Source organism: Nannobrachium achirus, assembly GCF_963921795.1.
Source record: "Nannobrachium achirus genome assembly, chromosome: 8".
NCBI classification, from domain to species: Eukaryota; Metazoa; Chordata; class Actinopteri; order Myctophiformes; family Myctophidae; genus Nannobrachium; species Nannobrachium achirus.
This window is the reverse complement of record NC_137817.1, coordinates 54859874-54878432: the sequence shown is the minus strand read 5'-3', so window position 1 is coordinate 54878432 and position 18559 is coordinate 54859874. Positions and strand designations below refer to the sequence as shown.

Here is an 18559-nt window from a genome sequence, read left to right as displayed (position 1 = left end):
CAGTTAGTCTGTTCTTGAGAGACTACTATGTCAGTGGTTCTCAAACCTTTTCATGTGAAGGACCCCCAAACTGATATGTATTTGGCCACGGACCCCCATCTCAACATATTTAGTTCCAGGGACCACCCAGAAGCAAAATTTGAGTTACAAACGTTCGCATTAAAAAATACATACTTATATTCAAAGATTTGCACACATTTTCACAACTTTTTCAAAAATAGCAGATCTACAAGCTCGCAGCGCACTGTGAGCTTGTATATCTGCTATTTTTCAACAGTTAAATCATTCAATAATTCTAGGCCTAAATGGGTTAAGACTAGTGGTGTACGGTAACAAAGTACATATACCGTACTTGTAATCGTGGAGACAAATATTGTACTGTTGACTGCACTAAATTTCAAGAAGGGAAAACGTATATGAATAAGCCACTTAAGCCCTATTTCAAATAGAGTGAAAATTGAATTTATGAATGAGTAAATATTTATTTATACAAAAACAAATTGCAATAACTGCTGTTATTTCACTTCAAGTTCACCTCAAACCTATTCATGTATGACATCAGAATGATAATCATATGTCACTGTACATCTGAGTGCAATGTACTGAATATGTACCACTTGTTGCTGCATTTACTGAATCTTTTATACCACATATTGTCACATCTAATTGGAAATATAAAAAACAAACATATTCAATATATAACAATGTCAATGCATATGCATCACAGCCTGCTTGTATTTCTTGGACAAACCCAATCCAAATCCAAGAGGATGAACATCTGGGATAACTTGCATCTGGAGCTCTTCAATTGCTAAAGGTGATATATCACATTTTCTGTGTCTGTAAACATTGTTAAAGTAAATGTTAAGCTTTTTGGTTGACCACCAATACATTAAACTGCCAATATAACTGGACCCGGTAGCCATTTTACAGCCAACTGTCCTAAGACAATACCTTTATTAACGCCTGGCCCTGAGCAGCAATTCAGGGTCCACAGAAGTGAAGAGCAACAAAGTAACATGTTCAACAACAAAAGAAAAAGAGAAACGTAAAATAACAAGACAAATGTGTGTTCTTCTCGCTCCGTTCAAATAATTGATAATTGTCATCTAACTCAGTGGTTCTCAACCTGTGGGTAGAGACCCGCAGGGGGGTCCCCAAATTATTTTGGGTGGTCGCCAGATGATTAACTTAACGTGCAACATTGTTTTCTCTCTCAACAGTAAACAAACCAACATAAGGTTTAAGTGTATAGACTCCGAGGGTATCTGCACATTTCCAAAGTGACAATTTAAGGACTTTTTTAATACCTCTAAAATGACAAATTAAACATTGGCCAAATTGTCCAATTTTAGAGGCAGAAATTGTGAAAATAGCCGATCTACATGCTCACGCCTCGCAATGCGAAGCGCATGTAGACCTGCTATTTTCACAACAGAACTGCGTTATACAAAATGTAATGCCTCAACTCTTAGTGCTCGTCAACACCGTTAAAATATTATTATTATGGGGCGTCCTGAAAAGAACCACTGAACTAACTGCCTGTCCTGAACACAATTACTGTGTTCCGTGCTCCAGGCTACACTAGCTGGATGAGGACCTTCTCTTAAAGGGCTGGCATGAATGAATATCAAATATCAATTCTAAATACTGAATGGAGCAACTTAAAAGCTCTCCGGGGTGTTCACAAAAGCCTGCGTAGACAATAAAACTACCCAAGGTTTTGTAATATCCCCCTTAAAAGTGCCGTTAATTTGTTGGATTTGTCTTTTGCAGTGAATGGCAAAGTTCTAGCTCATTCTACCTCTCACACATTAAACGGTAGCCCTAAGCATGCAGGGTTAAAGCAAAAAAAAAAAAGAATCCAAAGACTGAAAATAATTTTCAGACCATGTCCCAATATGTGACTTTAGAAACATGGCGCGCGCAGCGCACACCTATATTGTTTCCCTGAAGTTCTGAACTGCCTTCACTGAATGTGTGTGCCAATCCATGCTTCATTTTATAGAAGTATCCTCTGCAGTTCTGTTGTGTTCTATGCTAGTCTGGCCAATTCAAATACTCATATCTTGAAATGATAACTGCTTTATAGTTTGGAGATCACTTGACTAGTGTTTTGACGACTTTTTCATTCACGCCGTGGCCATCGCTACACCTCCCCCTTATTAATGTATTTATTTGCGGATCTGCACTGATCTCAGAAATAGCCCCTATGGAATCCTCAAGACAGAAATCAGTCCCCAGGACCGAGAACTTTAACCCCCAATGAATGGCAAAGTTTTGTCATTCTACCTCTCTCAACACATTAGCCTCTGTTAGCGTCCACACCAACAAAGCGTTAAGGCCCAATATAAAGGCGGTGCGTGCGAGGTTAAAGAGAGTTTGGCGTTCAGCTGTGGTTGTGCTTGAAAGAAAAAAGGAGGCTCAGTGATCGAATCTCCTCAGTCTTCTCCTCCGGATCTCCTCGGCATCCTCCTCCTCTGGCGGGTTGAAACCATAGGGAGGAGGTGGTGCAGTAGCTCCCCTTCCTGCAAATGCATGAGTTTGACCAGGATTATGACTAGGATTATTCATACAGTATCTTCTATGGCAGGGGTTCCCAAACTTTTTTGTCTCAGGGCACCCCATCAATATTTTTTTTAATCCGAGGCACCCCTACATTATAATTTTCACTCCCAGCACCTTATATTTATAGCATATCGTCGTTATCGGGTGGAAACCTTGTATGTCCAAAACCATTCGTTTTGTATTTATCATCTATAAAATGTTCTAAACTAGTGAAAACAGCAGATCTACAAGCACACAACGCCTCGCGATGTGTGCTTGTAGATCGGCTGTTTTCACTAGTTTTGTGCGACAGTCTTGATGAAGCAGGGCTTTGCTTTACCAAAAGACGTACGCATTTGAAACTTGAAGATATGAGGTTTCTGCCCGACAGTGACAATATTTTAGTGATTATGTTGCGAGGAAAACGTTGAGATAATGACTAAAAATAACTTTGTACTTCAAGTTTAAAATGATACTAAATATTTTTTCAAGTGTCCAAATAAATTCCAAATATTATCAAATGATCTTGCGGCACCCCTGGACTGCCGTCGCGGCACCCCAGGGTGCCCCGTCACCCACTTTGAAAACCCCTGTTCTAGGGATGGGACGACATGAAAATGTCATGTCACGATTACTGTGACCATCGATTTACGATATTATCGCGATAATGAAAACATCCCCGACATCCATTATCCTGGGGCGGGAACATTTGCCCAAAAAAATAGCAGATCTACAAGCTCACATAATTAGATTCATTTTTCTTTATCGCGTCCCAGCTCTGCTTATAATACATATTGATCATACTTTACACCTGTAAACCTGTGATGCTGACAGAACCCTCGCTTAAAAGCCCCAAGGACAACGATCCACTAGTCCTAGACTCTTCGCCCTCCTGGCCCCCAAACTGTGGAATAAACTCCCAGTTGCACTTAGAACGACAGACTCTCTCCCTAACTTCCCCTCTTCAGACTCCACCGTAGCCCATAGCACTTACTGTAGCACACTCAATGACCATACATGGAATTTAGATTTCTTTATATGTTTTTTGTTTTTTATACGTTTCTTTTGGTGCTTGGTCTACCGAAGTTTTTTCTTAGATTACTATTTCTATGCATTCATGCTGATGTATTGATGTATTACCTTTGCTTATTGTAAATCGTTCTGGATTAAGAGCGTCTGCCAAATGCCTAGATTGACGTGATCTTTAACTGGCCGTAAAAGGTCAAGGTTGGCAATAAGCTGCACGACTCAACTATGCACACTTCTATGTTGCCATTATAATAATAATAATTATGATTATGATTAATATGGTTAGCTGTATTACCTGTGTTATTCAGGCTGTTTCTGAGGGCAGCTTCATACTGTTCCTCTTCGGTCATTCCCGCCGCGTAACCTGTGTAAGCTGGTGTTGAACTCTGGCTCGCTGAGTAAGGACCTTCTCCCCTGCTGCCACTGGAGCCTGCATGGACACACACAGATAGGGGTGGGCGATATGGTGATAAATGTTGTTGAGATGATACGATGTCTCCACGATATGCCTTTTCAGAGATATCGTATATATCGTGATACAACAGGGTTCCCCAATTAGTTTTCCCCAAGGGCCGAATTATGTCTAGGGTACCAAGCCGAGGGCCACAGCATTGCAGGGGGCGACGGTGGCGTTCCCACTACTCCAGCGACGTTGTCGGGTGAAAATCTTGTATGTCCAAAACCGTTCGTTTTGAATTTATCATTTTAAAAATGATTTAAACTAGTGAAAACAGTCAATCTACAAGCACACAACGCCCGTTGTGTGCTTGTAGATCTGCTGTTTTCACTACTTTTGTGCGACAGCCTTGTATGATTTGCGAAAGAACATACAAATTTGGAGATACGAGATTTCCACCTGACAACGACGATATACTAGTGTTGTTGCTGCTCTTATACCACCATTATTACTGGGGTTGGTGTGGGCCAGACAGTAGCCCCCCGCGGGCCGCAAATGGCCCGCGGGCCGCCTATTGGGGAACCCTGTGATACAATGAGGGAGCCTTATCCTGTTGAATTGTTAATACAGAGATTCATTGCAGAATGCATTTAAACCTGCATTTTGGTCTAAATCAGTAGTTCTCAAACTTTAAAATGTCAAGGTCAACTCTGACAGTATACAAATGAAATCAAATGGACCCGTAATTTACCCTTACATACTTGTAAGGGTCAATTTAGACCTCCCAAAAAGGAACCCAGAGAGTCCCTGGACCCCACTTTGAGGACCACTGGTCTAAATGATCTGTTACTCCTTTTTCTTTTAGTTTTTGTTACCATGTAGGTGGTTGTACTGTTAAGTAATTTGAAAAATAACCATAGAAATCGTGATAAGATTGTGTACCGTGATACAGCTTGGAAGATTATCGTGATATTGTATTTTTCCACATTGCCCACCCCTACACACAGACACACCAAGAAAAGAGTAGGATACACATGAGCTGCACAGCCAAGTGACCTCAGTGAGGTGAGTGTGAGTGTGCATTAGGAGCCCTTATTATGCCTTAACAGTGCTGACTTGTTTTCCATAGATTTAGAACAGTTCAGGTCATTGTGAATTTTCTTAATATGTCGTACCTGAGGAGTAGTAGTGTGTATTTGGTCTGGAATGATATCCATTCGACGTCACAAATCCTGTTGGGGGAAGAATTTCAGTTCTCAAAGTTAAAAAAAAGTTAAAGGCCACCCATAAAATAAAAAGTATTTTGTTGCATAACTATTACACAATCAATTTGTGTTATGTTAGGGGTGGCGAATCATTCTGGAGGTGAACACCTAAGATTGATCTATAGTATACTGTGTACACATAGACCCTGTCCTGGACATGGGTTCATAATCATTTGTGGTCCCATAATTCGTTCACGGACACGCATGCACGCACCTGCACATTTGGTCATGATGGTCTTTAGGGGTCCAGTGGTATACAGCAAACCTACCAGGATACCAGCGAGATGACCAATCAGAGATGTCCTGAAAGATGTACAATGTACTGTTATCAACATTATGGTTCAGAGACACGCAGCAGTTTATAAATGATATAGCTATGTTTCAAATAGCTATATTATCCAACTAAAAGGTATGCCAATAAATGCTCCTAAAAACACACTATCCACTTCTGAGTGAGCAATACTTATGGTACTCAAAGGCAGTGGTTCCCAGGGGGGTCCCCAGATGATTAACTTAATGTGCAACATTGTTTTCTCACTCAACAGTAAACAAACTAACATAAAGTTTAAGTGTATATAGGTTATCTGCACATTTCCAAAGTGAAAATTTAAGGACTTTTTAATACCTCTAAAATGACAAATTAAACTTTGGACAAATTGTCAAATATTAGAGACATAAATTGTGAAAATCTATGGCGTTGTGAGCATGTAGATCTGCTATTTTCACAATATAACCGTGTTATACCAAATGTAATGCCTCAACTCTTAGTGCTCGCCAGGGCAGGGGGTCCACAGTTAAAATATGATTATTTGGGGGGTCGCGGCCTGAAAAGGTTGAGAACCACTGCTCAAAGGGGCTCGGGTGCACTGGGTGTTCCTGTTGTGACAGGAGGAGACTCACCCGGGATTTGTCAAGTGAATCAGCACCAGCTCCACCCAGCTAGCGTAGCTATTGGCCACAGGGACGCCCATCACATAGGTCACGCCCCCGGGGTGGTAGTGGTTGTTGACCACCTTGAGAGCAAACAGGACGCCTGGAGACAGGGAAACAGAATTACAAACAAACACTGTACACTGTGTACAGTTAAAACATTTCCCGTAATGCTGCTTTCAAATCTCCACCACACGTAAACATCAATGGATGTCCAATTCATTTCCTGGCTGTATTCTGTGGACCTGATCTAGATTATGCATTTCTATACTCTGAACGACGGAAGGAGGGGAGGGCCATTTCACATCCATTCATTGCATAAGGCTTCCCCCTGCCGTCAGTTTGGCAACAGTACACTGTTAACTATTAACAGTATGCAGACAACATCGCAATGGTAGCTGAACACACGTCCTCCGCTCAAGAGCTATTAACACTCAAAAAGACAGAATGCCTGCTTCTGAATGAAGACTCTGATGTCTGATCATCCAACCATCTGCTCCATAGACGGCAGTGAATAAGTTACATCTTATACGGCAGTCAGACCTCTCAAGAGCTACCAAGGTCAACTTGTTCAAATCGAACCCTGACCTCCCAGTCTCAGGGCGGACACTCTAACCAAAAGGCCACATTACAAATATATACAGTATATATTCAAAGATTTGCACACATTTTCACGACTTTCGAATAGCCAGAGTGTAAAACCTCTTTTTCACCTCTATCGAAAATCTGTTCACCCATTTTTTCCCAAATGTACACCTATTATGACATGGTGCCCAGAATAGGGTCACCACTCACCAAACCTATATGATAAATGAATCACACAACAGCATTGGACTGATATTAACTCGTATTATTTGACCAGGAGAGGTGAGAGAGAGAGAGAGAGAGAGAGAGAGAGAGAGAGAGAGAGAAAGAGATAAAAAGAGACAGAGATAGAGAGTCCACAACTAGGGCTGTCACGATTATGACATTTTACATGCCGATTAATTGTCACTCAAATAATTGCGATTAACGATTTTATTGTGTTTTTGTAGTTGACAATTACGACATATTTGACAACTTTATACTTAAAAAAGAACATTGAGTGGAAATAGCCGATCTACAAGCTCACAACGCGTCGCGATGCGACGCGTTGTGAGCTTGTATATCTGCTATTTCCACTACTTTTTGAAAGTGTTTGTAACTATATTAACATTTCTCGATTATGACGATTATGTAAAATAATTGCGATTACCTCAAATAATTGCGATTAGACGATTATGTAATAATTGTGACAGCCCTATCCACAACAACAGCTCTACCTGAGAAGCCCACAGCACACTGCATGCTGAACGACTGGTCCTGGGCGAGCTCTGTCAGGCCCGCCTCCAGCCCCAGATAGACCAATCCCGTGAGCAGGGAGAAGACGGACAGCAGGTAGGCGAACCAGGCTCCGCCCAGCCGGCGCTCCAGCTTGATGCCCTTCCACAGGAAGGAGGCCATGTTGAAGTAGAGATGCCAGTCGTCTGCGTGGTGCAGCGGGGAGAGCAGGAGCCGGCGCCAGTCGCCCCGCCAGTACGCCTGATGCACACTCACACACGCCTGGGGACAATATGGAAAAATACAATATCGCGATATTTTCCCAAGCGGTATCACGATACACAATCTTATCAACATTGTTTTTCATGTTGGTTTTTATGGTTATTTTTCAAGTTACTTAATAGTACAACCACCTATAAGGTAGGGCTTTCACCAACTAGTCGACTAGTTGACTAGTCGACTAGTATAACCACTAGTCGATCTTGTAGGTACTAGTCGAAAAGTCGGAAAAAATTAAAAACAAAAATATTTTCGTTTTTTTTTTTTTTTAGTTTTTTTTTATGAAGGCCTAGCAAACTCATTTCAATTCGATTATAGTTGTTTTATTTCTAACAACCATTACAAACGGAATATTATTATCCAGTCACACACACACAAATTGCTGCATCTCCCTAGCGAGGGTTAATAATCCCTGCACCGTGAGTTCACACAGAGGTCACCAAAGTGCTGAAAGTCGCGCGTCTGCACACAGCAGTGAGTTGAGACGAATACCAGTAGAGTCGCCGGAATGAAACTCGCCGGGAAACAGGGGGTGCGTTCGGAAAAGCACACCGCGTGGGGCTACGGTGCGCTTTTTCAGTCTGAATTCTGAAGGTAAACTTTCTGAAAAGCAGCAGTTGCTAACCTAATGTTGCTGTTGATGTTTATAAACTAGGATAAATTATGGTGATAGTCTTAATCTCACAGTATCACAAATGTTAATGCTAGAAACAACAAACATGTACAGTAGGACAAACAATCACAGTATGCCTTCTTCAGTATCAACATGAATTAATATTCTAATATTCTATTATAATTTACCCTAGTTTATAAACATCAATAGCAACATTAGGTTAGCAACTACTGCTTTTCAGAAAGTTTACCTTCAGAGTTCAGACTGAAAAAGCGCACCGTTGCCCCACCCGGTGCGCATTTCCGAACGCACCCCCCGTTTCCAGGCGAGCTTCATTCCGGCGACTCTACCTGTTACCGTTGAGACTAGTCCTACAGAATAGAGTTGTTTAACAGTATAACACCGTAGCGCGATCAAAGCAGCAAGTGAGGACAGCCCAGTTCTTGCTACAACAGACCGACCGATCCCGCACGTTCGTTTGATTAGAAGTAATTAAAAGACAGAGGAGTGTTAGCGAGCTAGCCTACTAAAGCCTAGCCTGCATGGCTAGCCGACCAATGCAAATGGTTATATGTGATTTGTTTACGAGAGACAGCAGCTATTGGTGAGTCCAAGCATGGGTTTCTATTTCTATTACTGTAGCAGCTAAAATGGATGTGGCTGTGAAATGCTGGTCTTGTTATGGTGCGCTAACTTGCACACGTGGGGTTTGTGTGAGTAACCGTTGTCATGGTAACTTGGCTGCTGTGAAAAGCCGTGCCACAACGCTCTTTATTATGACATAATATGTTAACGACTAGTCGACTAGTCGACTACCAGTGGCTTCAACTAGTCGATCTGTAAAAAATACTTGAAGTGAAAGCCCTACTATAAGGTAACAAAAACTAAAAGAAAAAGGAGTAACAGAACATTTAAACCAGTAGTCCTCTAAGTGGGGTCCAGGGACTCTGTGGGTTCCTTTTGAAGGTTTAAATTGATCCTTACAAGTATGTAACTCTGACAGTGTACAAATGAAACCAAATACGTGTCCATTTGGTTTCATTTGTATACTGTTAAAGGGAGACCTTAATTTAAAGGGAGACCTTGACATTTTAAAGTTTGAGAACTACTGTACTGATTTAGACCAAAATGCTGGTTTAAATTAAGTTCTGCAATGAATCTCTGTATTAACAATTCAACAGGATTTTTTATAAGGCTCCCTCATTGAATCACAATATATATGATATCTCTGAAAAGGCATGTTGTGGAGACATTGTATCGTCTCAATGATATTTGTCACTATATCGCCACCCCTAAGCCTGGGGACATACTGTAGTGGTGGTGGCGGCAGTGTGACATTATGTTGATAACAGGGGCACAACAGTTAATAATGCAATCGATTTAATTGATTACAAAAGATTATCGATTGCGGCGGTCAAATTTGAATACCGTAAATTCTCTTATAGGAACCCGGGCTATTATTTGTCTCAAGAGTAGCGGGCACCAGGCTCTTGTTGGAAGCAGGACAGTATAAGAGACAAGGCTTTTATTCCTATTTCTCAAAAATATCAGAATGATTCAGATCAGATTTTTTTATTAGATACCGTATTTTTGGAAAAAAATATAAATATTATATATTATATATTAGGTTATTTATAAAGAAAAGCGTTTTTATTGGAAAATCATCATAGAAAGGCTCATACAGAGATAACATTCTGCTGTATTGTATTGCATTAACCAATTCATACTGAAAATCAGCTCCTCATAATGTGTATCAGAATAGAATACAGTCCACACAGCATACTGCTGGGGAATAAAAAACACCACATTTCCCATCAAGCTCAGCGGCTCGTTTCGTCATTCAGATGCGACTCTCCCTGGTAAACAGGAACCACAGGATACTAGCATGGATACTAGTATAGCCGCATTAGCTTCATTGAGCTTCATTTACTGTTTGGATTAAACTTCCACGCTAAAGATCTCATGTGCGGCCGTCATCCACGCCGCGCGAGGACTACGCACACGCACGCGCCCCGGTAAGTTGCCAAAGTCATCCGTCTTTGCCAAACGGAACGTGAAATGAGCGGCGTCCAAATATCGCTGCGCAGTTTGTAGACAGTGTACGGTAAATCACCGTAACAGCTGGCTTGGGATGTGAGTGACAGTCAGACAGAGTGGAGAAAGGTACTCCTGAATGATACGTAACGTAAAAAAAAGAGGAAAAAGGAGGCTCTTATTGGAGCGTCGGCTCTTAATTACTTAACTCAATTGCGCACCCGGAAATTAAAGCAGGTCCGGTTCTTTATTAAATATAGGATATTATTAGAGCATTTACGGTATATGTTTATGTATTTATTTTCAAAAATATCTCAAATAGTCGATCTTTAACTTAAAGGGGAAGACCACCCATTTTCAATATTGAACTATGTCATTAATATAACTTAGAGGAGTTTGTGGAAATAGAAAAAAGGTTCCCCCCCCTTCTGTGTTGCCTAGAACTGGAGGATTGATTTTGTAGCGGCCCCTCGGGTTTGAAAGAATACAAGATGGGATGGTCTCAACGGGTGTTTTATTTTCTCTTCACACACAGATGAAGCTTCTTATTGACACCGTGAAAACTGTATGAAACAATAAAATACGATAATTAGAATAAATATTACAAATCATTTCACAGTTTCACAACCAATAAAACATGTGCATTTCAATCACTTTAACTTCCTTTCAAGAATAAAAAGGCTGCAGTGATTCAATCAATTCATTTAACTCATTCAACTTATTCAATTCAACAATAAAAGTTAAATCATAATGCAATGTTCAATACATCAATTACAGTACATCATTTAAGTAACAAACAAACACCAAAGCAAACTATCATAACCCAAAACCAAATACAAATAATAAACTCCAAAGTAAATCAAAAGAACCCCAAACCAAACAAACAAACTTCCTGTACCTCACTCCGCTAACCGGGGGGTGCTAGGTCAGTACATAAAGCCACCTTGGAACTCCTGGTTCATCAGACAATCAGGCACAGCATTGCAACTGCAGACACTGGGGATAATAAGCCATTTCAATTAAACCAAGCTTCAACATTACTTCAAACCATATTCAACATACTTCAATAACATGAGGAAATGTCAATAGGCCTACAAACAAACATGATACCTTGCAGTGTTGCTTCCAAGCACATGCTGTTGCCTCTCCACCTGTCTCACTCTAGCTCTGTCTGCAGTCAGTCTGAGTGAATCTGAGTGAATCTAGCAAGTCTCAGCTATATAGTCAGGTAACAGGAAGTACCAAAATAAAACAGGAAATGCCCAATAAAGTAACAGGAAGTGTAAATATAAACGTAAAGTTTCACAATAAAGCAAACAAAATAATCAAAGAAAATAGCCAAAGAAATCCAAACAACTTCAAATTAAAGCAGTAATTGAAGTTAAAATGACCAAGTGTCCCAGCACTTACACTCCCACCAATCATGTTATAATCAAACATAACATGATTCACAGAATATTTTATAAGGTCAAAAAGGTTAGAGGAAAAAACATGCTTTAAATTTCTTCTTGCTCAAGTCAATTAGGGTACCTCTCCAGTGGCAACCAATAGGCCTATTTCTCCGGAAGCAACACTCCCTTTGGTTGGAGTTTTCTGGTTTCTTTACAACAGGTTTAGGATCTTGAACATCTGGTTTATGGGCTGGACCTGAGGGTTTGTTGCACATGGACTGTTTTGGTTCTTCCTGTGATGGAGGCGGACCGGGGCCTGTGGCTTCAAAGGGGATTGGAGGGACTGTGGAGATGCTCTTCGTCTTAACCAGTGGGAAGGCAGGACTGGGGGTTGAATGGTTCTCTTCATCAATGGTCCCTGATCTCCACGGAAATCGCTCTTTGGGTGGTTCAGCTTCCCTTTTCACTGATTTCTTCTTTTTCTTCTGCTCCAGTTCATGTTTAGCTAAGAGAGCAGGTCTACTCACGAAACCGCTGCTCAAATTCAATTTCTCAGAGGTTCCCAAGTCGCACTCTGGCTCCTTCGACTCCTGCAAGCTGTCCGTTACCTTTACTTTCTCGGTTGTACTCCGTTCTTTTTCCTGACTGAGGTCGTCTGTGGAAATGGACTCCTTTACCATTTCTCCCACCATCTGATCTGTAGGGGGAGGGGAAGTGGACTCCTTTACCACTTCACCCACCAATGCCATTTCTCCCACCATCTGCTGATCTGTAGAACCATGTGAAGAAGTGGACTCCTTTGCCCTTTCTTCCATTGTCTCCTGACCTGTGGGACCATATGTGGAAGTGGACTCCTTTTCCATTTCTCCCACCATCTCCTGTTCTCCCACAGGTTTCTTGTCTCCTTCCTCAGTGTCATGCCTTCTCTCAACCTTGGTTTCCAGGTTTTTATCCACCCGGTCACAATACTCTGTGGTGATTGTAATACAGGCGTCCATTTTGTTAACAATGTCTTTAGTTGCAGTGCAGTTGCATTTAATGTATTCATAATGTTCAATTATTGCATTACATCTGGTTTGAATACCACGTTTCATCTCGTAAAGATACTCTTCTGAACAAGGTGTCCTTAGAGCTGTTCTAACTATTCTTGCTGTCTGCATCCAGGAGGTATAGGCCTCGTTGAATGCCCTTCCAGAACTCAGCTGCTGCATATTGACTGCCATCTCATATGGGGTTGACATTTGTTTGGGGTTTTGCTGTTTGATCACTTAACACTCTTTGGGGTACATTTAGTCTGGGTTTTTACCATTTTACTTAACCATTAGCGAAGCCCCACAGACATACCACTTTAACCCCCAAAGGATAATATCAAAACAAAACTAACCAATACTTCGCAACAGAATACAAAAGTCCCCTTTAATCAATGCAGCTTGAGTAGCTCTGAATTTGAACTTGAATACGTGTGCAACATGACCTTAACTTCCTTCACATACAAAAACAAATTTCTTGCTCCATTGTTTCTCCTTTTTAGTTTTGTTAATTTTTCCCTTTTTATTTATTTATTTATTTTATATTTTTCAATGTAGCCTACTGTCCTTTAAGCAACCTACAATCCAAACAGATAGAGGCTACCTGGCATGAGTCCTCTCAATATGTAGGTTGCAATGGTGGTGCGTGACAAACTTGGGTGGGATGATGATGATGAAGCACAAGGTGGCTGTAGATTTGTGTCGACGTTGAGTTGTAACTGCGATGAGTTTTCACTGTAGCGGCCCCTCGGGTTTGAAAGAATACAAGATGGGATGGTCTCAACGGGTGTTTTATTTTCTCTTCACACACAGATGAAGCTTCTTATTGACACCGTGAAAACTGTATGAAACAATAAAATACGATAATTAGAATAAATATTACAAATCATTTCACAGTTTCACAACCAATAAAACATGTGCATTTCAATCACTTTAACTTCCTTTCAAGAATAAAAAGGCTGCAGTGATTCAATCAATTCATTTAACTCATTCAACTTATTCAATTCAACAATAAAAGTTAAATCATAATGCAATGTTCAATACATCAATTACAGTACATCATTTAAGTAACAAACAAACACCAAAGCAAACTATCATAACCCAAAACCAAATACAAATAATAAACTCCAAAGTAAATCAAAAGAACCCCAAACCAAACAAACAAACTTCCTGTACCTCACTCCGCTAACCGGGGGGTGCTAGGTCAGTACATAAAGCCACCTTGGAACTCCTGGTTCATCAGACAATCAGGCACAGCATTGCAACTGCAGACACTGGGGATAATAAGCCATTTCAATTAAACCAAGCTTCAACATTACTTCAAACCATATTCAACATACTTCAATAACATGAGGAAATGTCAATAGGCCTACAAACAAACATGATACCTTGCAGTGTTGCTTCCAAGCACATGCTGTTGCCTCTCCACCTGTCTCACTCTAGCTCTGTCTGCAGTCAGTCTGAGTGAATCTGAGTGAATCTAGCAAGTCTCAGCTATATAGTCAGGTAACAGGAAGTACCAAAATAAAACAGGAAATGCCCAATAAAGTAACAGGAAGTGTAAATATAAACGTAAAGTTTCACAATAAAGCAAACAAAATAATCAAAGAAAATAGCCAAAGAAATCCAAACAACTTCAAATTAAAGCAGTAATTGAAGTTAAAATGACCAAGTGTCCCAGCACTTACAGGGGAAGACCACCCATTTTCAATATTGAACTATGTCATTAATATAACTTAGAGGAGTTTGTGGAAATAGAAAAAAGGTTCCCCCCCCTTCTGTGTTGCCTAGAACTGGAGGATTGATTTTGGGGTTTGTATTGTAAAGTACAATGGTGTGAGTAAAGTTGTACTTTACCCCAAAATCAATCCTCCAGTTCTAGGCAACACAGAAGGGGGGGAACTTTTTTTCTATTTCCACACAACTCCTCTAAGGTATATTAATGACATAGTTCAATATTGAAAATGGGTGGTCTTCCCCTTTAAGCTCACACAAGCAACATGTTGTGCGCTTCACATGCAACAGGATTCACATGCAAACTGTCCAATCGTTGACAGTTACTTTTCTGTGACGGTTAGGCAGTCCATTCTGAGTCGAGTACTACGAGAAAAACAGATCTGCGTCAAAACAAAAGGGCATTTCTTCATCCTATACACAATGGCCCAGTGGTTTCCAGGTAAGAAAGCGTTTGACTTGATAAACAGAAAATGTGTTTCCTGGCAGACAAAACAAAACAATGCACCAGTGTGGTGACTGGTGGGACAGATAGGGTACGTTCAGATATCTGGCTCGCAAGGCGGCTTAACGCCCCTGCCTATAGCAGCATTACTCCCTGGGGATCGACTGAGCATTGGTTTCGACCTCCCGTTGGTCCGACCAGGTTAACATTCACCAGGTTAGCATTGACCAGCGTCCGCAGGTTAGCATTTCACTAGGTTGGCATTCACCAGTGTCGGCAGGTTAGCATTTCACCAGGTTAGCATTCACCAGCGTTAGTTTTACTGAGGTTAGGGTTAAGGTTAAGACATGGCACCTTACTCCCTTACCTTTCAACTACCACACTTGAGCAGCTAATATGAGTGTCAACAAAGTGACGTTCTGCCTGCGTTTAGGTCTGTCCCATTGGTTAGTGAGTGTCTCTCCCGGGTGAGAGTACAGCGGTGCTGAACCATGAACCTGTATTCAACCCGTCAGCTCGTGACCCCGCAACGCAACGGCATAACGCATCTTCGTTCAGAGACCTAACGCCTCTTCCGGGTTATTCTCTTAACATGGGAGTGAATGGGGGTCGATGGATCTGCCTCTGACTGTCTGAACGCGCCCTCACCTGCATCAGCGGAGCAGCAGGGAACAGGAAGAGGTAGACGTTGAGGCCCAGGACCGCCAGCGTCACGGGGGGGATGTTGTCCACGCCCACCTGGAACACCTGGGAGGCCAGGAGCAGCAGGCCCAGGTGGGAGCCCCTCTGTCGGCCCCTCATAGTGACAGCAACCTGACAACATTCATCACACAGTTGTGGGGTTTTATATATATGGTCAAGAAGGTCAAAGATGCATTTCTGTGTGGAGTTTGCATGTTCTCCCCGTGTCTCCTAGGGTGGATGCCCTCACAAAAACATGCAGTAATCCTGGTCTCTATAATGCCTCCCCCTGGCCAGCCGGGGTGAATATTGAATGGACTGAAATGTTAAGCAAGAAAATATATGGTGTTATATGTGATGACATGTATGGTGGCGGTGTGTCTAAAAAATATTTGGAGTAAAAGCTTATCAGAAAAAAAGAGAGACGTCATGTGGCTGGTGTCTGTAAGAAGGCTGGCCGTTAGAGCAGTGGTTAAGTGGAGCTGTTTTGTAACTACTGTTAAATGCCCATTTGTGAGCTGTAATGAGGATGAAACAATAGAACACCTGCTGGTCGATTGTCCCAGGTCACAGTTTGTGTGGGGGAGAATGGCCCGTATTGGTTTTACTGTAAAGTTGACATGCACTGAGCTGAAGAGACAAAGAACTCTGGACTCTGACTCTGAACTCTTGCCCCTATATTTATTATATTTCTATTTTTTCTATTATATTTTGTGTATCTAAAGACTTGGATTTGATATTGAAAAAAGGGGGTTTTTTAAAACGGAAAGTAATTACCTTACATATGTTCTGTTTATTATAACGTACTTAAATGTCTTTAAATTGTATGTATGAATGAAAATGCTGAAATGATTGTAAACTGCCAATTTTCAATAAAGTTTATTTAAAAATAAATAAATAAAAAGCCAGCCGGGGTGCCTGATGGAGGGGAAAGGAACTGGTTGGAGTAACATGTTCCCAAATGGACCATTAAAGATATTTAACTAATGAGTGTAAAGGAGTAAATGACTGTTAAGTCTACTCAATTAGAGAATGTAGAACTTAAGAATTGTTAATTTGATCAATGTTTTGCCTGTTATCTCTCCTATGGCACCAGCATCAATACAGCATAGATAGAAATGTGGAGTTTTGGGTCTGAGAGTCTAATCTCTCAATTGGTGGTGTTATAGAGTGTTTGTTGTTCAGTAACACATCTCTCCAGTAAACAGAAAATATACGTTTTGAGATGGAGATACAAATTTCACCCAACGACGAGACAGAACTCACACAGCAAGTATAAACAAGTGGAATTCACCGTTTGTCAGCCTTCTGATTGGTCCCTGAGACTCCCTGACTGGCCAACCAGAAAAAAACATTCACTTTTTGCTACTGGGGGTGGAGTTATGCAGTGGGAGAAAGTCGCTTCAGTCTTTCACCGCGGTGCGGTGATGTGGAGCACGGCCGGGTTGCAGTACGGCGCTGCGCGTTCATATCGATTTCGATAATTATAACGAATAAGCTTCAAAGAACTAGTTCACATGAACGACAATGATGTAACTAAGATATTCGATTGGGTAATATATTTTAAATGGGCAGAATGCCCCCCCCCCCCCCCCCCCCCATCCACTTCCATTATAAAAACAATCTGCCCTGGCTTTTTCGTCCCACCTAGTAACAAGAGCAAAATGGGGCGTGATTTGACAAAGAGTGGATTGTAACTTAAGTGATGAAGCAAAAACAAAACCGAGCAGCCACAATTAGAATTGGAACACCATTGAAACAGATACATACTGTACTGTATCTGTTGTCACTCCTGATTTGATGAAACGTGACCTTTTACTAAAGAGCTGGAGATGGGGATAGAGACCCTTAATTGTTTCTGTACACTTCATGGCAATGATTACCGGTAGTTAAGTTATTAAAAACTCATATAGGCAGATTAAAATGACCAATTTTGCTATCTTCTTCACCCCAATATCTGAGTCATAAAAAGAGCAGCTACAGGTATATCTGCAATGTACTGGTGTCTGTAAAAGTCTAAGCTTGTGCCACGTAATGTACCTTTTTTTGCAAACTGTTAATAAAGTATTCAATTGATTGATTGATTGATTGATTGATTGATTGAAGAATGTAAAAGAAGTTTGCATAGGAAAAGGCACAGTTTCATGACAGTACAGTTCACTGGTACAAGGTCAACTAAAAGGAGATCCAACCTATGGATCCAACTAGTAAGCTTCACGGCTTATTTACACACTCACAGAAACCACGTTATGTAGCTCACAACACTGAAAGACAGACGGATAGATAGATACATAGTACTTTGCAATGGGGAATTGTCAGTAATAAAAGGAGAAAAGAAAAAAGCAATTCGTTTAGATAGATAAATCTAGATGTTACAACAACATCGCCACAAACCAACAACCTTTAGGAGCTGAGCAAATAAACATGATTAGACTTACTTTGACAGCTTGGTTTTATCTGGATGGAATGGACGCTTCACTTTGTGCTCTAACTGTTGTCTGTACTTATAAACATTGGGTTGCTCTTCTAACTAAAACGTGAGTGAACGGCTCTCTGCAGAACTGCAGACATATGAAACATTCACAGCAGCAAAAACAAGGTTGTTTTTGTATCTTCCTCAGTTCCACGTCAGATGAGTTTAGACTGTTTCTGGACATTTCATCATGAAGAGAACAACTTACTGTGATGTGTTTGTGTGTGTGTGGAGGGAACACATGTCACGTGGTAATAACAAAGTGACGTGGCTTGCTGGGCATGCGCAGTATGAGACGATGGTGTATCTATTCTGCATCTAGCTTAAGGCATAAAAAATAGACTGTCTCAGATTATTATTTTTTTTTATCTTAACATCCATCCACTTCCACTTGAATGGAAAAATATGTGTTTA

The 18559-nt window shown here is 41.0% G+C and overlaps 1 protein-coding gene across 1 annotated transcript; it reads right to left on the bottom strand.

Moving 5' to 3' along the window:
- Nucleotides 1-756: 756 nt before the first annotated feature.
- On the bottom strand, nucleotides 757-18323 carry rhbdd1 (rhomboid domain containing 1). Its single transcript, XM_080731349.1, has 8 exons — nucleotides 18111-18323; nucleotides 15640-15804; nucleotides 7470-7749; nucleotides 6139-6271; nucleotides 5453-5541; nucleotides 5149-5205; nucleotides 3872-4006; nucleotides 757-2528 (listed from the first exon to the last, which is right to left on the bottom strand). Exons 2-8 carry the CDS (start codon nucleotides 15790-15792, stop codon nucleotides 2425-2427), a joined length of 951 nt encoding a protein of 316 aa, XP_080587475.1. The 5' UTR covers nucleotides 15793-15804; nucleotides 18111-18323; the 3' UTR covers nucleotides 757-2424.
- Between the last annotated feature and the right edge of the window lie 236 nt (nucleotides 18324-18559).

What these genes read in the sequence shown, in the direction of transcription:
- rhbdd1 (XM_080731349.1), bottom strand. Translation starts at nt 15,792, where the DNA reads ATGAGGGGCCGACAGAGGGGCTCCCACCTGGGCCTGCTGCTCCTGGCC. An exon ending in ATTCACTTGACAAATCCCGG is followed by an intron (nt 5,542 to 6,138) that starts GTGAGTCTCCTC and finishes TACATCTTTCAG; the next exon opens with GACATCTCTGATTGGTCATC. An exon ending in AAACAGCCTGAATAACACAG is followed by an intron (nt 2,529 to 3,871) that starts GTAATACAGCTA and finishes ATGCATTTGCAG; the next exon opens with GAAGGGGAGCTACTGCACCA.